Source organism: Portunus trituberculatus, chromosome 22, assembly GCF_017591435.1.
Source record: "Portunus trituberculatus isolate SZX2019 chromosome 22, ASM1759143v1, whole genome shotgun sequence".
NCBI classification, from domain to species: Eukaryota; Metazoa; Arthropoda; class Malacostraca; order Decapoda; family Portunidae; genus Portunus; species Portunus trituberculatus.
The window spans coordinates 2,713,874-2,737,532 of record NC_059276.1 but is presented as its reverse complement, the minus strand read 5'-3'; the positions used below and the strand labels follow the sequence as shown (position 1 = coordinate 2,737,532).

Sequence of the window (23,659 nt, the reverse complement as noted above, 5' to 3'; positions counted from 1 at the left end):
GTTGCTATAAGTGTTTGTGGCCAGCTGTGGTATGTCAGAGCTCCTGGGGTGTTGTTGGGTGTGACTTTTCCCTTCCATCAGGGGCACAAAGACATACAAGAGTGTGTATGTGTGTTTCACTGTTTGATCTGCTGCAGTCTCTGACGAGACAGCCAAACATTACCCTACGGAGCGAGCTCAGAGCTCATTATTTCCGATCTTTGGATAGGCCTGAGACCAGGCACACACCACACACCGGGACAACAAGGTCACAACTCCTCGATTTAAATCCCGTACTTACTCACTGCTAGGTGAACAGGGGCTACACATGAAAGGAGACACACCCAAATATCTCTACCCGGCCGGGGAATTGAACCCAGGTCCTCTGGCTTGTGAAGCCAGCGCTCTAACCACTGAGCTATCGGGCGTGTGTGTGTGTGTGTGTGTGTGTAATTGTTGGCTTGGTATGTAGGTATATAGTATTAAGGCCTAAAACCTTATCTTTTTTAGTATCACTGTCCTTACAGGAGGTAGAATAAACCTTTTTTTTTTCCGACAGAGTTTTCTTCTCTTTACTATATTGATGATGTGTCCAGTATTCTCACTTGATTAAAACAGCAAAATGTGTCATCAACTCATATAAAGTTGATATTTTGTTGTAATTCATCTCTTGCTTTGACAAAAACATCCAACACTAACTCACTTCTAAGCATAAATAATCAAGACAATGAAAGTAAAACATGACACTAACAAAGGACTTATAACAACAACCTTTCATTGCACATCTACATCACAAACAACACTAAGGGACTCAAAATACTTCTACAAACAAAGTCACAAACACAGGCAGTCCTTACAGCATCTTCCCGGTCTTTAGCAGGTCCCCATTGCTGATGATGAAGTGGTTTAACATCCTGAAGGTCTTCTGTGCCGAAATCACATCTGATTTGAGCCCCAGGAGCCATCGGGCCATCATCTTAATGCCCTCCATCTTCACGACTGTCTCCTCTGTTAGTTCATCTTCCTCCACCCACTCGTCAGCCTCCTCTCTCACAGCAGAGCCGGGTGTGTGTGCTGCTGTCTGGTTCCTCATGAGCAGCTCTCGCACCACCTGAGAAAGTGTGTTAAGTGTACTTGTCTAGTTGTCTTTTGTCTTCCAGGGCACCAGACAAAAGCTACAAAATTAGTGTACTGAGTGTGCTTTATCTAGTTGTCTTCTGTCTTCTTAGGGCCACCAGTTAATAGGTACAAAACTAATGTGTTTAGTGTGCTTGTCTAACTGTTTTTTGTCTTCTTAGGGCCACCAGTCAAGAGGTACAAAATTAGTGAATTGAGTGTGCTCGTCTTGTCTTTTGTCTTCTTAGGGCCACCAATCAAGAGGTACAAAATTAGTGACGAGTGTGTTTGTCTAGTTATCTTTTGTTTTCTTAGGGCTACCAGTCAAGAGGTACAAAACTAGTGTATTGAGTGTGTTTGTCTAATTGTCTTTTGTCTTAGAGCCACCAGTCAAGAGATACAATGCATTTAAAAGTCGTAGATATGAGTCTCACAAAGGCAACAATATATCTAAAATTCATGGGTGTAAGTCTCCTCCAAAAAAAACCATTCAAGTGGTTGTCTAATTGTCTCTTATCTTATGTAAAAGGGATCACCAGTCAAGAGCAACAAAATATTTAAAGCTGTAGGTGTGAGACCCCATTAAGAAAAGAGCTATAAAGAGTCATTCATTCGACACCTCAGTTGGTCACATCACCCACCTTTCTGGAGACGATGTTCTTGATAGGTACCAGAAATTTCTCTGGCATGTGGTACGCTATGTGACCTAGGGACACGATGGAGGTGCGGAAGTGTGGACTGTTGAAACTCAGCTGCTCCTTAATTTTCTGGTGAGACAAAACACATCATGCCAAAAAGATAACAAATGCAGAATATACCACTAGCAAGTCTATCAAAGTGTATCAAAGGCATCATGAACAGATAGTACCAAGACATATCAACCAAACACTATTTTGATATGATTTTTACTTTTCATTGCAGCAAATTATAGCTAAGAGATGTTCATGTCTACCCACAGTATCTTCCCAAACATACCCTCAGACTCTCACATATACCAAATCAGTCAAAAATCATATAAATACAGACTTCAAATGGTAGTGAGAAATCATGCCTACACAAAAACACACACACACACACACACACACACACACACACACACACACACACCAAATCAGTTAAAAGTTCATATAAAGAAAGCATTCCCGTGATAATGAGAAGCCATGCCTACCTCCAGTATTTTCTCAAACACGTCCTCAGATTCAGCAGTACAGTTGGTGTGTAGGCAGCGCACGGCATGCTTGGCCTGCTTGGGGGTGCCACGTTCAGCAAACTTCTGGCAAATTGGAATGAGCACCGCTGCCAGGCTGGGGAACACCTCACCTGCAGGAAAGAAATGCTTGGTGAGATACTGGAGACATACAACAAAGCAAAGGAGACAGTGAAAAAACAATTTTGGGAGAAAGAAAACAAGAAGCAGTGAATCATAAGGCACTTGATGACAGATACAATAATGAAGCAATGGAACACTTAATTAGAGACAATAATGACTTTGGGATAAGAACAAGTAACAGTCAGTGAGCGTGACCCAGCACACATTCACCCCTTGACTTACCAATGGGCTTGTACTTCCCAATGTACGTGATGACAGAGAGAACGGACGGGGAGATGGTGTTGGAGCGCTCTAGAAGGTTGTGGAGGCGCTCAATGATGTCCTCGTGAAGAAAGTGGGCCGGGTACACAAAGGACAGCACCTGCAGACAAGATCGGGTAAGAAAAGAACACTGAGATCCTCACATACACACAGAATAAAAGAATAAGTACTGGTAAGAACATAGACTGAAGTTTTTTCTGTCACACACACACAAACACACACGCCTAGACATATTAGACACAGGTTTTCTAGTGGTGACAGAGCTTCTTCCTGGCACCTAACTAACTTAACCAGCTTGAGTCAGTCAGTTTGGTGTTACAGCTAGATAGTCAGAAAATTATATAGAGAAGTACTCGTGGGAAGAGAATGCTAGTGTTTTTTTTTTTCTCTCTCTCTCTCTCTCTCTCTCTCTAGATAGGCAAGAGATAACAGAAAAAGAATATACATAGATAAGAAACAACCAAGATCTTTTCACACACTACCTATACACTGAAGACATATACAGATCAATAAGAGAACACCAAGACACTCTCACACACTTACGAAGAGCAGCTTGAGGCCTTTCTCAGTGGCAATGTCTGCAGTGAGGTTAAGGGAGTCCAGCACAGTGGGGTCTGCCTCCAGTGCACCCTCCACCAGACTCAGCAACACTCGAATGGCTACGTGGTCCACCATGACGCAGGACACTCGCTCCAGCATCATTTTAATTGTGTTGTAATACAGGTTAGTCATCACCGGCTGCCCAAGTTTCTTCAGGATTTGAGTCTGGGGTATAGGGATAAAGTAAGAGTAAACAGTAAGTCCTCAGGGAAAACATATCCATAAATCAGTGTAATGCTTTGTAAATATGTTCCTATCCAGATATATTAAGGTTGGCACAGTTTCTTCAGGATTTGAGTCTGAGGGATAGGAACAAAATAAGAGAGTACACTTTAGTCTCCAGGGAAAACATACCCATAAATCAATAAACATCCCTAAACCCCTTCAGTACCATGATGCATTTCCATATTCATTCTGGTTACTATTTGGTGATTTTATTCAGCTTCGGAAACTTGTGTGGGGGGATTAAAATAGTGAAGACTGTGGCCATTAATCTTCTGACCTCCATAGACCCTTCCTAATGTCAATAAAATGGTCCAATCGTACACAAATCTCAAGGTAAAAATGTGTCCCAGTATTGAAGGGAATAAAAACTTAGGCAGTCTGAGGAACAGGGACAAAAAAGAGTACACACAATAAATCCCTAAGTAAAATATATCCATCTATCAATAAACCTATCTAAAAACATGTTCCTACCCAAAGACTGATTAAGGTTGCCACAATTTCTTCAGGATGTATTAGGGAGAAGAGAATAAAACAATGGAATATGCAAGAAGTCCTGGGGGAAAACATATCCATCTATCCATAAATATCCCTTAAAAACAGAGACCTATCCATAAATATCTCTTACAAACATGTTCCTATCCAAAGATGTATCAAGGTTGGCACAGTTTCTTCAGGATTTCAATCAGGAGGGATAAAATACGAAAGTACAAAAAAAGTTCCCAAAGTGAAATATATCAATCTATCAATAAATGTCCCTAAAAAAACGTTCCTATCCATAGATAAATAAAAAAACATGTGCCTATCCAATGATGTGCCAAAGCTGCTGTTTCTTTAGGATATGTGTTTGGGGGAAGGAAGAAAATCATGGAAAATACAAGAAGTCCAAGGGTTAGAAAAAAAAAATAAATAAAAAAAGATCTATCAAACATTACTGCCCATAAAATAATCATCTCTAAAGCTTCATAGACTCAGCACTGACAACCTGATCACTGGGTCTATTCCAGCCATTTAGAAGCAGAATTACTAATCATTCACACAGCACTCCTTACCACAGCTTTCAGTTGATAAATACACATCCAGACAGCATTCAAAATCAAGAAAACAGCATCCACACAACATTCACTTTGCAAACAACCCTCCACACAACATCCACACCACTCCACTCCCCACAGCATCCACTCAATAAACCATCATCCACACAGTATTCAAACTCAACAAATACATCCACACAGCATCCACATTGAACAAATATATCCACACAGCACTCCACTAACCACAGCATCCACTCAACAAACTACTATCCACAACATTCAAACTCAACAAACATCCACACTGAACAACCAACCTCCACACAGCATCCCACTCACCACAGCATCTACACTCAGTGAACTACCACCCACATAACATTCAAACTCAACAAACATCCACACAGCATCCACACTGAATAAGCAACCCTCCACACAGCCCACCACTCACCACAGCATCGACACTATCCTTGCAGGAGACATCAGGGCTAACAATAGTCTCCATGAGGGACAAAAGCTGCGAGTCTGTGCTGAGATGCTGCGAGAACTTCTTCAAGAACTCAATCACTTTAAGAGGGTCCGGCAGGTACTTGTTGAGCTGGTTCAGTCTCACGCCAACCTCCTTGTCTCTCTCCTCATCCTGTGGCCGTCTGTGAAGCTCGATAAGCTCGGCCACATGGCGACGCACTGCCAACTGGTGTTTCTGAAGCTCGATAAAAGCCTTGGTGGCGTTCTCGTCGATGGTGGCAAAGAGGTAAAACAGCTTCTTCATTCGGTCCTCTGGTGGCAGCTGGTAAGGTACTAGGCAGGTGTTCAGAAGGCGCTCCACTAGTAGTCTGTAAGGAGGAAGGTGGGTGAGTGGCTAGTGGGAGGTGAAAACGAATGAGTGACTAAGAAATGAGGAAATGAGTGTGATGAGTGAATGACTAATGGGAGGTGAAAATGAGTGAGTGACTAATGGGAGATGATAATGAATGAGTGACTAGGTAATGGAGAAATGAGTGTGATAAGTGACTGAGTGTTATGAATGAGTGGCTAATGGGAGGTGAAAATCAGTGAGTGACTAGGTAATGGAGAAATGAGTGATGAGTAACTGACTGAGTGTGATGAATGAGTGGCTAATGGAAGGTGATAATGAATGAGTGACTTGGTAATGGGGAAATGAGTGTGATAAATGACCAAGTGTGATGAGTGACTGACGGACTCGGTGAAGTTAAAATAAGTGTGACTGGCTGGCTAATGATAAAGTAACACAAATGAGACAAAATTCAAATTACGGACTGGCAACTGAGTGGACGATGGGAAACTAGTAATGAGAGACTAACTGACTGAGAAGCTACAATGAGTGTGACTGACTAACTGACTAATGCTGAAGTTAGACAAATGAGACAAAACTGAAATTATGGACTAACTGACTAAAGGTAAAGTTTGACAAGACTGAATGAATGACACAGTGAGTGACTAGACTGATGCCGAAATGTGGAATATGAGAAAAGTAAGCCTGACTGACAAACTGACTGACAAAACTGAACAAAAAAAAAAAATAAAGTAATGGAAATAGAATTATCTTAATGTCTCATCACATAAATAAACAAAAATAAAGAAAGTAAACAAATAAAAAAGAATCAGAAAAGGAGATGAGAAAAGTGAGCTTATAGACTGACTGGCAAAGACTGAACAAAAAAAAAAAAAAAAAATAAATAAATAAATAATAAAAAATAAATAAATAAATATAATAAATGAAATAAAAAGCAACTGAAATTTTATTGTCATATCACTTACCAATATGTAAAAACAAATAAAAAAATAAATAAATAAACAAAAAAAAATAGTAATAGATAAATATAAATAAATAAATAAAACACCAGAGGACCCAATGATGACAGCCACACCCGCACAACACACCTGTCATCCATGCTGGTCATATAGTAGCCGTGCAGAATCTTATCCTTGATCCAGGTGACGGCGTGGCGTGTTGCTGGCGGCACATCCGGATTATTTAAGTGTTTCTTGTATATCATTGCCAGGCCACACATTGCTTCCTTTCGGATCTTGAACTGGGAGAGAGAGAGAGAGAGAGAGAGTGTTCTATTAGTTATGTTGTCTTTATATATCTTTCTCTATTATTTTCTTATTGATCTTTTTTGTCTTTCTGTATTAGATTTTGCATTTCTTCCTTCAGATCTTAAAGTGGAAGAGAGAGATTGGTGTTCTATTAAATGCCACTTTCTTGATCTTTTCTGTAATTTTTTTCTTTCTGTATGAATTTGCTATTTCTTCCTTTCGGCTCTTAAATTGGAAGAGAGATGGATGTTCTATTAGTTATGCCATTTCTTTATCTTTTCCTGTACTATTTGTTTACTATAATATTTCTTAGTCTTCAACATTAGATTTACAATTTCTTCCTTTTTGGATCTTAAACTGGGAGAGAGATGGGTGTTCTATTTATATGTCATTTCTTTATCTTTTTCTATTATTTTCTCATAATCTTTTCTCTCTCTGCCTTTCCATATTAGATTTGCCATCCTTTCCCTTTCTTTTATATTTTCTCATCATCTTTACTCAATATCTTTCCATAATCTTATATTCACCTTGTCATTATCTTTTTGTCACTTTCTTCCCTTAGCAGTGTCTCACGTTACCAGTTTCCTAATCTTAGTATCCCAATTAAACCTCTTACAGTGTTTCCTTTGTTCCAGTGTATAAAGTTACCAGATACCTCATCTAATCATCCTAAATTAACTTTCCTAGCCACTCTTCCTTTGCTTCACAGTATCAAATTATCAGGTTCCTCATATTACCACCCTATATTAACCTCATCCAGTCTTTCTTTTACCTTAGTGTATCATGTCACCAGGTTCCTCATCTTAGCATCTCAGCCTTACCTTCTTGTCCAGTGTCCTCTCCTTCACAAAGTCCAGGAGGTCCTCACTGTCAGCCACGATGCTCAAATCCCTCTTGGCCGTTGAGACAATAGCCATCACAACCTCATATCTGCAGGCACACACAATGTCAGAGTGGGCAGGAAATAAATAGGGTTGGTGATACAAGCACTGCAACTGTCTGAAGCACGAGATTAGATCAGGGATGAGAGGATATTGAGGGAATGAAATAAGATGAGAGGGAAAGATAAAGAATAAACAGAGGAACGAAAGGAGCAGAGAAAAGTATGAGGATGAGGAAAAGAATAGATTGATTAAGAAGAGGAGAAAGGATATAAAAACAAGGAGGAAGATATGGACTAGACAAGAAAAAAAGAGGATGAATGAAATAGAGTGAATAGGGCACAGTACAAAAAGAGTGCAGCAACAAATACACACACACACAAAAAAGAAAGGAATTAAGGAAAGAGGAATTAGGTAGATATAATGATTAAGACTAGAAAGACACAGTATGAAGAAAGCAAAGATACAAATACATAGAAAAATATTAGGGAGAAAGAAGAAAAATAAAGGCTGAACAATACAGAACAAAAAGAGACAAAAAGGAAAAAAGAGAAGGGCAAAGACTAAAGAGGGAGGAATGAAGAAAACAAAGATACACAATAAATAGAGAAATATTTGAGAAGAAAAATAAAGGCTGAACAAGAGGATAACTGAGACAAGAGGGAGAAAGAGAAGGGCAAAGACTAAAGAGAGAGGAAGTATTGAGTGAGGGCAGCCCAGCACTTACCTGACACTCTCCTCTGAGTCGTGTTGGCGCAGCTTCAGTGTCTCGGTAATGTCCTTCCTTAGCAGTGGGTGGTTGAGCAGGAAATGCATTGAGTACTGCACACACTTGGTTCTGATCTTGATGTTGATGTCATTGAACCTACACAGGGAGGAATATCATGTACAAGAGGAAATACTGCTTCTTTTAATGTTTACCTGAGCTTAGTTGTAACTTTAGTGTTGATACTGAACCTACTCACAATTACTATGTTAAGAAAGCAAGGAGGAAATATAGCTTTTTCAAAATGTCAACCCAGGATGATGTAAATATATGAGGTACATGGTTAAACTAAGGAAATATTAAGGAGCATACAAGACTGGGATAGACTGAGGAAATGCAGCTTTTTTAGATACCTATCCAAGATGATGTAGATATGTAAAGTACACAGAGAACTATAGGAAACAGAAAAGACATGAGTAGAACAGAAGACTGAGATAAGGAATGACTTGTTTTAACAGAGCAATGTTTGATCAAAAATGTCATACTACTGCATGTCACAAGGACTGAACAAAGAGTGAACAAACATAATGACATAAGAATCATGGCAAAAAAACAAGAATGAAGAGTTAAAATATAAGACACATACCAATCATAACTTACCAAACCAGTGAGGGAATAAGAATGAAGGGAAAACATATAACATACCGGTGAAAGAACAAAGTACAGTCTCTCTCTCTCTCTCACTCCTGTATTAGAACACCACCACCTGTCTGTCTGTCACCCACCTGCCCAGAAAGGCTTCCCAGAGAGCTGTGTGGTTGAGAGCAACAGTGGAGTCCTTCTCAGAGAACATACGAGCCAGCAGGGAGACTGAACTGTACCTCTCCTCCTGGTCGGCACTCTTCAGTTTGTACTCCAGCTGTCAGGAGGGAACCAAATGTGAGGAGTGGAAATACAGTAAGAAATAATTTAAAACTATATTCAGAAACACTGCTATGTCACACCTCCAAATAGTTTAAAAGGCTTTTGAAATTATATAAGCTTTAAAAGTTCGAGTCACAGATTAATATTTCTACATTTTTAAAAAGAGATATGCACTTGAGAATCAAGCTGGTCATCACTGTGACTTTTGAAAATAGTGAAATCAGTAAAGTATTTTTTAATATAAGCTATTGGATGAAAGGGAAAAAAAAAGAAAAAAGAAAATATACTGTTGTGTAAATCTGATAAAAAGTCCTTAAAGGGAATTAAAAAGTATTTAATTTGCATGTCATCAAAAACAATAGACAAAAAATTTGCTGCAGTGCAAAATATACCACTAAAAACATTTAGACAGCTTTGCCAAGAGAAATACAAATACCTGACATAGACTAAAGGTGATGAAGACAAGTAACACATCAACTAAAGGAAAACCACAACAGATGTACAGAAATAGTACATGTGCACTTCAGCCACTGTGTATGTAATAACCAGGTACACACAGACACACAGACACAGACACACACACACACACAGACACACACACACACACACACACACACACACACACACCGCGTAGTGTAGTGGTTAGCACGCTCGACTCACAATCGAGAGGGCCGGGTTTGAGTCCCGGTAAGCAGTGAGGCAAATGGGCAAGCCTCTTAATGTGTGGTCCCTGTTCACCTAGCAGTAAATAGGTACGGGATGTAACTTGAGGGGTGTGGCCTCGCTTTCCCGGTGTGTGTTGTGTGTTGATGTGGTCTCAGTCCTACCCGAAGATCAGTCTATGAGCTCTGAGCTCGCTCCATAATGGGAAAGACTGGCTGGGTGACCACACACACACACACACACACACACACACACACACACACACACACACACACACACACACACACACACAAAAGGCAAGGAAGATGCCCAATCAAAATAGTTTTTCTACAAATTGAAGTTTGAAAATGACTAAAAGACAGAGTTCTGACAATAACTGCATATATTAATGAAACAAAAATAAATAAATAAATAAAATAAAGAACATGTATAGATAATACAAAGGCCCTGTAAACTATTAGGCACACACAGACCTGGGGAAGCACAGCCAGCAGAACTGAAGGGCAGATGTGATTCAACTCATAAATAAGGTCATAAACTTTCTTGGAGATGACCAGACTCTTCTCCTCACGACCCAGGATCAGCACATTGTTGAAGAACTGAGGGCGAAAAGAAGGACGGTTTAGAACAATGGGTGAATAAAATTGTTAAATGGAGTACATAACAGGAACTTTGTGTGAATAGAATGATGAGAAGCTGAAAGAGAAATAAAAAATGGTTTAGAACAATGGGTGAAGAAAATGAACTAAGGAATGATGGTTTAGAATTGTGGGAAACTAAAATGAATTATAGAAGGATGGTTTAGAACAGCAAGTGGATAAACCAAACTAAAATGACGGTTTAGAACAGTGGGAGAATAAAATGAGCTAAAAGAAAAGCAAATAACAGAAATATGAAGTTTTTATGCAAGAGGGATGCTTACCAAGGGCAACAAAACATAAAAAAAAAAAAAAATAAAAAGGTCCACTTAAACTGTTACCTCCCTAAAAGATAAGAGAGTAGTTAGCCAAACAGGGACAAAATGTGAATACAATTGAATATAAGTTCATAGAGGAATAAAGGGATGATTTAGAAGAGTGGGTTATTAAAATTATTGAGCTAATTTTGTGAACTGAGTTGATGAGGAAGCTGATAAGAAGAATAACAGATGGTTAGGAACACTTGTGGAATTAAATTGTTGAACTAATAGAGAAAATAACATGAAACTTTGAGTGAATAGAGTTGATGAGCTGATAAGAGGAATATATGGTTACAATGCTGTTGTGATTAACCTCTTCAATACCAGGAAGTGTTTTCATATTCATTCTGCTTAACTATTTGGCAATTTTATACAGCTTCAAAAATTCATGTGGGAATTAGAATAGTGAAGACTTTGGATCATTAATCTTCTCACCTCCACAGACCTTTCCTAATGTATATAAAATTGTCTAATCACATCCAAAACTCAAGGTAAATATGTGTTCCAGTACTGAAGGGATTAAATGGTTGAACTTATAGAAGAATGAATGGCAGGAATACCAGGCATATAAAACTAAATAGGGAATAAATAACAAGAATATCAGGTGAATAACAATGAATGAACAGCAGGAACAAATACAAGAAACACTGGATCTGCTTAAAACCTGGAAAAATTAACAATAACATGAACATTTTAAACCTCATGAACAAAATTAAGCAAAGAACAATTAACAGCTTCATGAATATTACCCATTTCCTTAATACTAAATAAAATAAAAAGAGAATTAATGTGTCTCTCTCTCTCTCTCTCTCACTATAATCCAATTTTTAGTCCTCTCTCTCTTACAACACAATCCAGCTTCCCTTACTCCCTAACTCAGACCCCTCCCCCATTCTCTCTCTCTCTCTCTCTTTCATTATCTTTCTTCCTGTTTCTCTTTCTCTCTCTTCCTGTTCTCTCTCTTCTCTCTCTCTCTCTCTCTCTCTCTCTCTCTCTCTCTCACACACACACACACACACATACAGAGCCTACAAAACCCAGCACCTCCCTACACCCTCCCATCAGCCAGCCACTCACAGCCTGAATGTATGGCTCAAGTGTATCCGAGCACTTGATGATGAGTTCCTTGGCAATCTGGTATGCATTCCTCCTCTGTGACTTGGACGGCTCCACCACATTGGCAAGGATGATGTCCAGGAGGTCGTTGGACACCACGTCGCTCTCATTGATTAGTGGACACAGCACGTCAAGCATAAACGATTTCACTTTACCGCTGTGCTCATCGCTGTGGGAGGAAATGGGTTTTATTCAATGGTTTGTTTACTTTTGTGTGTCTGTGGTACTGGCTATGGGTAAGTGTGAAAAAAAGCCTTATTTAAAAGTGAAAAGTAATATAGTTTGACATTTACTTATTAAGAATTAGAGGTACAAGTCAGCATGGCCTGTCAAGCTGAGGGTAAGTGCAAAAAAAATGCCCTATTGAAAAGTGAAAAGTATAGTTTGACATTACATATTGAAAATTAGAGGTACAAGTCAGCATTGCCTGTCAAGCTAAGGGTAGTAGAGTGCTTTGCTAAGGGTACTAGTGAAAGAAAAAGCCTGCTGAATGTTGTTAAGGGTAAAAAAAAATAGACCTGAGTGTGGTTAAGAATACTAGTGTGAAAAAGAAGGTCCATTAAGAGTGTAAGTTGTTTAAAAAGGTAAAAAAAAAAAAAAAAAGTAAAAAGTAAAAAGCTAATTAAAGTGATAAATAATTTCTTTATGCAAGAAAGGCCATAAGTGTGAATAAAGGCCTGGGTGTGGTTAAAGGGACTAGTGTGGAAGGTCATTTGAAAGTGAAGTTGCACAAAAAAATTCATAAATTAATAAATAAATAAATAAAATAAAATAAAACAATAGAAAATAAAATAAATAAAACGAAATAGAAAAGAAATACTTAATAAAAATAATTAAAATAATCATCCATTTGTTTTTTTATGCAAGAGGGAATTAAGTATGAAAGGAAGGGCTATTAAAAGTCACTAAAAAGGTAAAAAAAAAAAAATTAAAAAATAGAAAATAAATAAAAGTAGCAGTTTTGTTATGGTTATGTTTGGTGGTGGTGGTGGTGGTATGATGCCTTTTGTCAATTCTCTTGATAGCAACAGTCCCTCCTTCAGCTTAATAACATGCTCAGGTACAATTCTAGACAGTCATTTTGAAGCAAGTGACAGGCAAGAATGAGAGATGAACCTTTGAAGCATTTTATTGTTCCTCACTCAACCCTTTGCTCATTAAGGTTAACCCCTTCCATAGTAAGACTCATTTTTACATTGACTTTTGGACATTAGACGATTTTATTTACATTAGAAAGGGTTTATGGTCAAAAGATTAATGGCCAGTCTTTACTATTCTAATCCCAACATGTGTTTCTGAAGCTGTATAAATTGCCACAATAGTAACCAGAATGAATATGAAAATGCATCCTGGTACTGAAGAGATTAACCTTAATAACATCTTCACTTCAAAGTTCAGTGTAATTTTGAAAGACACAGGCAGAAATGAGTGATGGAGAATTCAAGGTGTTTTTTTTGTGTATTTTACCTGTATTTCCCTCAATAAATACATAGTCGTTCAGTTGTCACATTGTTATCAGTAGTAAAGAATTATGTAGGTATGTATGTGTAGTAATTGAGGCTATATGCATCACTGTCTATTGTTTATTCATTTATGTATGTCTTTTATGTATGTATGTATGTATGTATGTTCCATGATGATGTAAGTTTGCTTCCTTCCTGTCTTCCCCTCTTTGTTCATTCTCTCTCTCTCTCTCTCTCTCTCTCTCTCTCTCTCTCTCTCTCTCCTATCAAAAACACATTACAACCTTATCTTAACCCATTAACAAGTACACTAAACACACACAAATCTACCCTCACTTAACAACATTAGACTGACCAACACATACACACACATCCTCACAATAAGAGCAACAAAAACAACAACCAACAAACCTTAATACCACACAAGAAACAAACAACACAAAACACACACAAACTAATGTCAATCCCACACAGGAACGAACACAGAACACAAAAACACAACAGCCACACTCACTTGACAATATTAAAGATGAGTTTAAACAGCTTGCAAAAAATTTCCTGGCAGTCCTCCAGCTCAAAGCACATGTTGAAGGACTTGACATAGGCCAGGTTCTCTAGGAGGTAGAAGTATCGCTTAAAGGCAGGGTCCTTGGGGTCCTTAAGGCCTCCCAGCTGCTTGATCAGGAACATAAAGATGGTCTGCAGGATAAGGGTTAGTGGTGAGGACATGGGAGTAATGAGATGGTCTGTGGGAGGACAAGGGTTAGTGGTGAGGACATGGGAATAATAAAGATAAGAACAATGGATATACATAAAAGATTTACAAGACACGCAACATGCCAAGAAAGGAAAGGTAGATTAGGTGCCCTGGAGATGAGAGAGTTATAGAGGTAACAATTGAAATGTAAGATAAAAGGAAAGGATATGGGGAGTTATAGTTATTAGATGGGCAGAATAAAGATTTACAAGACCCTGAAGGAAAGACACACAAGACACCAGAAACGAAAGGTAGATTAGGTGGTTGACATGAGTTATAGAGATAAGAACTGATATGTGGGGTAGAAGGAAGACAGACTCAGATATCATGTTGTTAATGATGAGTCAATAGGAAGATTTAAAAGATTTGATAAATGACAGGAAGATGACAGATGGAATTAAGTAGTTTTGCTTATACATATGTACGCCTGGCAGCCTCTTGCAGCTTCCCTCATTTTCTTATATTCTTGTACATTAAGTGGCGAGGACATGGAGGTTAGAGGTGAATAGAACTAGTATCTTAAATTCTGAAGGGTTAATAAGGAAAGGATTAACAGTGGAAGTCATTACGGTTTTCACTGGGTGGTGTTTTCTGATTTGGGTGAAAGATAAGTAAGGGATATGCATTGTTACTAGTTTTCACCTTAACATTTCAGTGCCTTACCTTCCTCTAGTTTCAACACACTGTAGTGAAAGTCAGAGGTTTTAAAAGGTATAGTGTTTTCTTATTCAGGTGATGAGTAAGTGATATGCATTGTTAATAGTCCCAACATTGACATTTCAGAGCCTTACCTCCACTAGTTTCAATATACTGTAGCAAAAGTTAGAGGTTTTAAAAGGTATAGTGCTTTCTGATTCAGGTGATGAGTAAAGAGTATGCATTGTTACCAGTCCTCACCTTGACATTTCAGTGCCTATCTCTACTAGTTTCAACACACTGTAGTGAAAGTTAGAGGTTTTAAAGGAATAGTGTTTTCTGATTCACGTGATAAGTAAGTGATATGCATTGTTACCAATCCCAACATTGCCATTTCAGTCCCTTACCTACACTAGTTTCAATATGCTATAGTGAAAGATAAAAGTTTAAATGGGATAGTTTCTGTGATTCTGGTGATAGGTAAGGGGTTATGCACTGTTACCAGCCCTCACCTTGACCTGTGCTGGGTCCTTGTAGGGTGCCTCAGGAGCATAAACTCTCAGCACGTCGGCGATGCAACACGCGATGAGCAGCTGGACATCACGGCTTTGGTATGACAAGAAGAAGTCGTCTGCTATATGCATGGCGAGGGGAATGTACTCCTGTAGAGCAGAGACAACTGCGTTACTTGTGTGTGTGTGTGTGTGTATGTGTGAAAGGAGAGTACGTACAAGGATAATATGTGAACCTAAGAAGCATTATCTATACAAAATGAGGAGAAAGTTATATATATATATATATATATATATATATATATATATATATATATATATATATATATATATATATATATATATATATATTTACAAAGCACCATTTTGTTTTTTCTATTAATGTAAGAAGATGACTGGCCAAGGGCAACAAAAATGGTTGAACAAAAAGGCCCACTTAGATGCCAGTCCCTGAGCAGGTCTGAAAGAGTTAGGCAAAAGAATGGGATAAATGTCTTGAAACCTCCCTCTTAAATTACTTCAGGTAACAGGAAGATGGAAATACAAAAGCAGGCAGGGAGTTCCAGAGTAAAATACTAATAATTTTTCCTTTAAATGCAGGAATAGAAGCATTTCCTGTACATATATAAAAACAAGACCTTCTGATTGATAAAGGAGAACTCATTAGATAAACAGAAGAAAAACCCAAAAAATAGCACCCGAACCTCATCTAAAACACAACTTTAGTAACAGATGCATTGAATCTCACTGAAACAAGAACTTATTGCCATACTACTTAATGAAACACAGCAATAAACCCACAAATCACACGTACAAAGTTACAAACCACACATGCGCACACACCTCAATGAAGCCAGAATAGACCCCCATGTTACCTAATAAATTTCTACACCCGAGGAGAGGTACAGCACCCATACACACTTCACACTAATACCACCTAGCAAGTCACAGCAATTAATACCACGAGTCACGTAAGTCACACACATCCCATACTGAAACAAGAATTTACTTCCATGCTATCTAATAAAACTGCAATTTCTACACCCAGAGGAAAGGAAAGGAAAGGTTAGGTTAGATTAGTATAGCTCCCAACACACTTCACACTAACGTCACCAAATAAAACACGCACACAGGACAGCCAAAACACCACACACACACACACACACACACACACACAATCTTCCACACTAGAAAATAAAACACATACACACACAGACCCACAGGACAGCTATAGCCTCCCCCACACACATACAATCTTCCGCACTACAAAATAAAACACTCACAGGACAGGCACACCCCGAACACACACCCTACACTAATTTATTAAATAAAACACATACACACACACAAGAAAGGTACATTCTGAAACACAAACCCCACACTAATACTAACAAAGAAAACACACATTCCCATGACATACACACCCCCAAACACATCACATACTAATACTTACTAAATAAAAACACACACACACACACACACACAAGTAAGATACATCCTGAAATACACATCAGACTAGTACTAATAAAAGCACACACACACACACACAGGACAAGCACAGCCCACAAACAAACAATTCACACTATTTCCAATGCTAACAAAACACGGCAAAACACAATAATAAGTCCCACAGGAAAAAGTACAGCACACACACATTCCCAAATAACACACACACACCAGGACGAATAGAGCCCCATAGAGCCCCGACACACACCTGGTAAGCCCCATCATCCTGCCCCATAGACTGCAAGGTGTGTGCCAGTGTCTTGAGGCGTCGGATCAGCTCGTCGGGACCCACATCTTCCGTCACCTCCCGACACCCCGGAGGGTACAGAATGGTTAGGTTGTCGCCACGGCCCATCCTGGTCTGTAGAGGAGGGAGGGTGAGTGTGTGGACAGGTATGTGGTTAAATGAGTGAGGTTTACATAGATATTTTTTTCTGATTAACCACTTTTAGTACCGAGATGCATTTTAACTGGAGTTCTAGGTTTGATTAGATGATATTTGGAAGGGTCTATGGACATCAAAAAGTAATGGCTACAGTCTTTATTATTCTAATCTCAACATATATTTCTGAAGTTGTATAAAACTGTCAAATAATAACCAGAATTAATACGGAAATGCATCATGGTACTGAAGAGGTTAAATAAGTGTGAGGTCAAGATACAGCTTTTTTTTTTCTTTATATAAGAATGAAAAACTGGTCAAGGGCAACAAAATTATTAAACAAAAAAGATCCACAGAGATGCCAGTCCCAAAACAGGGTCGAGAATTAGCCAAAAGAATGGGATGTCTTGAAAGTTCCCTCTAAAGTGAGTTCAGGTTATAGGAAGATGGAAACACAGAAGCAGGCAGGGAGTTCCAGAGTTTACCAGAGGAATGATAGACAGCACTGGTTAACTCCTGTTTTAGAAAGGTGGACAGAATAGAGGTGAAAAAGAGAAAGTCTGGTGCAGCAAGGCCATGGTAGGAGAGGAGGCATACAGTTAGCAAAATCAAAGAGCAGTTGGCATGAAAATAACAGTAGAAGATAGTAAGAGATGCAACATTATGACAGTGAGAAAGAGGTGTGTGTGAGAGATTAAAAATAAAGAATAAGTGTGTGAGGATTAAAGTGAATGAGTGTACAGGAATGACTTTTTTGGTGTGATATTTCATTAGTTGTGTCGAGTTTGTTTTCTTTCTGGGTTAGCTAAGGGTGTGGCAGGGTGGCAAGGAAGTAGCAGGATGTGTGAGGAAGTGGCAGAGTGTGGGAAGGATGCATCCAGCTATGTAGGGTGTTCTGTGTGCTTACATTGGGAATAAGTTTGTTTGAATGTATGAAGTTAAAACAAACCATGAGTGTGATGAAAACAAAGCTCTGTGTGTTATATAAACCTGCATCAATAAAGAAAACAAAAACTAAATAAAAAGAAACAAAATGAGGGAAAAGACAATAAAAGGACAAGAGAGAGAGAGAGAGAGAGAGAGAGAGAGAGAGAGAGAGAGAGAGAGAGAGAGAGAGAGAGAGAGAGAGAGAGAGAGAGAGAGAGAGAGAGAGAGAGAGAGAGAGAGAGAGAGAGAGACACTCACTATACATATAAACTCGTCTGAATAACAAAAATAAATCATGAAAACATATTTTTAGAAACATTGATAAAAATATGAAGAAAAAAGAAGAGTGTGTGACGAGACGAGATTTCCTACATTTCTACAAACCTACATAAAAACAAATAAGTAAATGAAGAAGGGAGATAATTATGTGAGATGAAGATGGAAGGGAAGAAGGAAGAGAAGTGAGATGAAGATAGAAGTGACGAAGGGAGATAAATAAGGTGAAGATAGAGGTAAAGAAGGGAGATAAGTGAAATAAAATGAATATGGAAGTGAAGAAAGGAAGAAATGAAGATGGATGTGAAGAAGGAAAATATGAGAGACAAAGACAGAAGTGATAAAGTGGTGATCATGAGTGGGAGAGCTAAGGTGGTCAGTAGATGGGACGTTAAGAATGTGAGAAAATGATGATAGTGATAAGAATAGTGGTCTGTGATTGGAGAGGAAGAAAATGAGACAAAAAATAGTGGTGGTGGTGATGATGATGATGATGATGATGATGATGATGATGATGATGATGATGATGATGATGATGATGAAGGACCTTAGCAACAAAGTAAGGGATATAATAATGATGCTAATGATGTCACTTCCTCTCATCACTATCACTAAAACAAGATGATGATGATGATGATGATGATGATGATGATGATGATGATGATGAAGGACCTTAGAAACAAAGTAAGGGATATAATAATGATGCTAATGATGTCACTTCCTCTCATCACTATCACTAACACATGATGATGATGATGATGATGATGAGCTAACTAATCTTTCTATCCTAGCAACAATATTAAAACCACCTCACCATCTCTATTCCCTCATTTTCACAACTAAAACAATGACATGATGATGATGATGATGATTAAAGCTATCTCGCTGTCTCTATTCCCTCATTTTCACCATCATTACAATAACAATGATACTGATAATGATGACCATAATGATGATGATGATGACCTACTCTTTCTGTCCTATCAACAATATTAAAGCTATCTCACTCTGTCTCTATTCCCTCATTTTCACCATCACTACAATAACAATGATGGTGATAATGATGACTGATGGTGATGATGGTGAAGATGATGACATGGCTAACTTTTCTACCCTAGCAACAAGGTGACAAGTGAACAAGAAGATAATGATGCTAACAACTTTCACGAACAAACTAACACACAAAATGATGATGATGATGATGATGATGACCTCTATACCTTAGTAACAAGGTAATGACAGGTAAGGAATATGCTATTGACCTCATTTTCACCATCACTTTCACTGTCACCACTGCCACCACCACCACCACACACAAAACTAAGACAAGGTTTTAGGAATGACAAATCAGTGAATTTAAAGGGAAGAGAAACAAAAATGAAAAGTTTGTTTTTTTAAGTTCACATGATAATAATGTAACATCTTATTCATTATTCACGTACCACTCAGACTAAATCTATCGCAAAACCTCAAAACCTTGTGAGTAATTCAATACTGAAGAGAAGTCAAAAGAATGTCTGTGTTGTGACATGACAAAAATCTTAAATCTTATTCTTCATTCATAACAAATTTACACCCACAAAAAAACTTAATGAATTAACTCAATGTGCGACAAGCATCAACCAATTGCTACAAAATTAAAAGGATAAAAAAAAAGCTCATTGATATGCCAGTCCCCAGAGTCAGAAATTATAGTGTAAGGTTAAAAGATAAGTCTCTTCAAACCTCCCTCTCGAAAGAGTTTAAGTCATAGGAAGATGGAAATGCAGAAGCAGGCAGGAAGTTCTAGAATTTACCAAAGAAAGGTATGACTGATCAAGAGTACTGGTTAACTCTTGCATTAGAGAGTTGGACAGAGTAGAAGTGAGAGGAAGAAGAAAGCCTTGTGCAACGAGGTCGTAGGAGGAGGGGAGGTATGCAGTTACCAAGATCAGTAGAACAGTTAGCATGAAAATAGCAGTACAAGATAGAAAGAGATGCAGCATTTTGGCAGTGAGAAAGAGGCTGAGGACACTCAGTCAGAGGAGCTGATAAGACGAGAAGCTTTTGATTCCACCCTATCTAGGAGAGCAGTATGAGTGGAACCCTCCCATATATGATGGACAGAAAAGGCTCCAATATAGAGTTGACAGCTGGGAAGGAGGGGCGGGGAGTAAAAAAACAGGCAGAGACGCCTCAAAACGCATAACTTCATATAAGTTGTATTACTGAGAGATGAGATGTTAAGTTTCCACTTTAAATTATGAGTAAAGGACAGACTGAGGATATTCAGTGTAGAAGAAGGCGACAGTTGAGTGTCACTGAAGAAGAGGGGATAGTTGTCTGGAAGGTTGTGTCGAGTTGATAGATGGAGGAATGGAGATTTTGAGGCATTGAACACTTTTTTCTCTTCTCTAATCAGAAATCATAGAAAGATTAGAAGTCAGGCATTCTGTAGCGTCCCTGCATGTTCAGTTGACTTCCTGAAGGGTTGGTCATCAGTGAAAAGACATGGAAAAGTGCAGGGTGGCATTATCATCACTTATAACCACCCATACCTTCCCATAGCCAAGGATATAGCAAGAGGCAGGATAAATGGTAAAGGAAATAAATGAAAATTAAAGATTAGGGAAATAACCTTAACCTAATCATTACTGGACAAAATATCATAATCATAATCTACATAATGAACAGATTAGAACCACAACAAACCTCAACCAATCTTCACCTAACCCAATCTTTGTATAAATCAATTTCAACGTTAGCCAAAAGAAAAAATGAAGAGAAAGAGGAGGAGGAGGAGGAGGAGGAGGAGGAGGAGGAGGAGGAGGAGGAGGAGGAGGAGGAGGAGGAGGAGGAGGAGGAGGAGGAGGAGGAGGAGGAGGAGGAGGAGGAGGAGGAGGAGTAGTATGCATCTGTTATTAAACATATTCTCATTTATATTAGGAAAGGGGAGAGAGAGAGAGAGAGAGAGAGAGAGAGAGAGAGAGAGAGAGAGAGAGAGAGAGAGAGAGAGAGAGAGAGAGAGAGAGAGAGATGAGAATTATGCTAAGTATGAGATAAACAAAAAGTGGAGAGAGAAAATAGAGAAAATGGAGGAAAGAAAGAGAGAAGACTGTACTACTTAACCCTTCCAGCCCTGCTCTGCCCTTAACCCCTTCAGTACTGGGACGCATTTTACCTTGAGATTTATGTACCACTGGACCATTGGATTAACATTAGGAAGCGTCTACGGAGGTCAGAAGATTAATGGTCAAAGTCTTTACTATTTCAATCCCACATAAGTTTTCGATGCTGTATAAAATCACCAAATAGTAACAAGAATGTAAGTTAAGGTACTGAAGGGGTTAAAAAATGAGATATGAGGCAAACTAGTAATAAAATCACGCTAAAACAATAAATAAAAGAGAAAATGAGAGTAATATATCATGAACTACAGAACTTAATCCAATATTCTTCTCTCCCAGCTTAGTCTTACCCTTTTAGAGAGATGGAGAAGAGGAGAGGAGAGGTGAGATAAACAGTGGCAAAGGAGAAAAATGACGAGAAAAAAATGGAGAAAATACTTCAGTTGAGTTACTACTGTTAACAACCAAGCATTTTTATTCCCTCACTGACAATCTTAGCCCTTAGAGATGAGGAGATAAGGAGGAAGAGAGTAGAGGAGAGCAGAGAAAAAAACAATGCTAAAAGAGAAAGATGGAGAGAAAAATAAAGGAAATACTTAAATTGTGAGTTTCTAATGTTAATAACCAAGCATTTCTCTTCTTTTATTGGATTTCTCTGTGATTATTATTATAAGGTGCAATGTAGTTTTTAAGACCTTAGGTTAGGTTAGGTTAAGTTCTATTTATTAGTATATATTTTTCTATTTTCATTTGTATGTATTTAGGAAAACTATGTATATATAATTTTGTATGAGGCCCTGTAGAGCACCATTTACTGGTGGAATAGAGCCTAGAAAACAAAACAAAACAAAACAATAAACAATAAACACTCCTGGCCCTTAGAGACGAGGAGATAAGGAGAGGAGAGAAGAGAGATAAACAATGCTAAGAGAAAGATGGAGAGAAAAATGGAGGAAATACTTAAATCCTGAGTTACTACTGCTAATATTCAAGCATTTTCTTCCCTCATAGACAGTCCTAGCCCTTATAGACGAGAAGATAAGGAGAGGAGAGATAAACAATGCTAAAAAGAGAAAGATGGAGAAAAATGGAGTAAATGCTTAAATTATGAGTTACTACTGCTAATATTCAAGCATTCTCTTCCCTCATAGATAGTCCTAGCCCTTAGAGACGAGGAGATCAGGGGTGCAGGCGGCTCAGCGGGAGAGGAACGGAATCAAAACACAACAAGGAGAGAGAAATGGAGGAATATGTGAGCTTTCGAGTTAATGGTGTCTAACATGAATTCTTTTGCTCTCCCAGCCTTGCCTTGCCTTTGGCCGCCCTGCCCTCAGCCTGCAGGGGTGGAGGCGTGCAGCAGGCGTGGGTAGGGGACACAGGCGCGGGCAGGGCGTCCTCAGGTGTGCTGTAATAAGAGTTTCCCGCAAAAGATGGCTCTGTCCACCGCAAAGTGTCACCTATAATAACTTTTCCCGGGGTTGTCTGTCACCTTTGGCCGCCTCTCTCCTTATTTCTCAGTGGCGTGTGGCAAGGGTGGCTCCGCGGCGCAAGGGCTCACATAGCAGAGCGGTGGGGCGGCGGGGAAAATGGCTGGAAATAAGGCGGGTGTAGTAAATATGGCGGGAAAACGTGCCTCTCCGCCTCTCCTTTCTTCACTGGTTCGCTCAGGAGGCAACAGATGGCGGTGCGCTCCCCGGCACCTCTTCACTTATTCTTATTTTGGCTTTACTCTATTATTGCGTCTTAGTCTATTTCAATGTTAATTTTATCTTCTAACTAATTTTAAATGTTCCTCTTGGTAGTTTTTGGTGAGTATAAGGTCTTAGTTTTCTTGTATTTGTGAAAACATTACTCGTCGCTTCTTAAGAACTCGGGAATATGTGAATGTAAACAGAAAATTTGGTTCGCGTTTGGCACAACAGATGGCGCAAAAAAGAACCCGCTAAAATTTAAACAACCACACCAGCCGAATTATCACTAACTATTTTTTGTTTTATTGGTAAACGGAATCAAAATGATCTAGAGAATTACATCATTAGTAGTTTTACAAGAAACTTTCATCCAGACACATGTATTACGAAGATTACAGGGATTTGTCTATATTCCATAATGTTACATGTGGTCCCGTTATATAATAATTGTATAAGTAATATATTTGTTATTATTTTGCATGTGATATGTTGGAGTCAGGTAACAATAAAAAAAAAACTGCCTAATTACGCTCTCTGGCAATATTTCCCGAAGA

At 38.7% G+C, this 23,659-nt stretch overlaps 1 protein-coding gene across 1 annotated transcript in view; it reads right to left on the bottom strand.

The window, feature by feature from the left end:
- The window catches only part of LOC123507342 (sister chromatid cohesion protein PDS5 homolog B-B-like), a 30,267-nt gene extending 7,407 nt beyond the window's left edge, over positions 1–22,860 (bottom strand). Inside the window, 16 exon segments of the mRNA XM_045260108.1 lie at positions 837–1,090; positions 1,737–1,862; positions 2,264–2,415; positions 2,648–2,786; positions 3,230–3,451; positions 4,988–5,372; positions 6,442–6,593; positions 7,422–7,530; positions 8,209–8,346; positions 8,973–9,106; positions 10,248–10,373; positions 11,810–12,017; positions 13,826–14,010; positions 15,217–15,366; positions 16,931–17,083; positions 22,723–22,860. Of these exon segments, the coding sequence (XP_045116043.1) occupies positions 837–1,090; positions 1,737–1,862; positions 2,264–2,415; positions 2,648–2,786; positions 3,230–3,451; positions 4,988–5,372; positions 6,442–6,593; positions 7,422–7,530; positions 8,209–8,346; positions 8,973–9,106; positions 10,248–10,373; positions 11,810–12,017; positions 13,826–14,010; positions 15,217–15,366; positions 16,931–17,077 (2,627 nt within the window). The 5' untranslated portion in view covers positions 17,078–17,083; positions 22,723–22,860.
- Between the last annotated feature and the right edge of the window lie 799 nt (positions 22,861–23,659).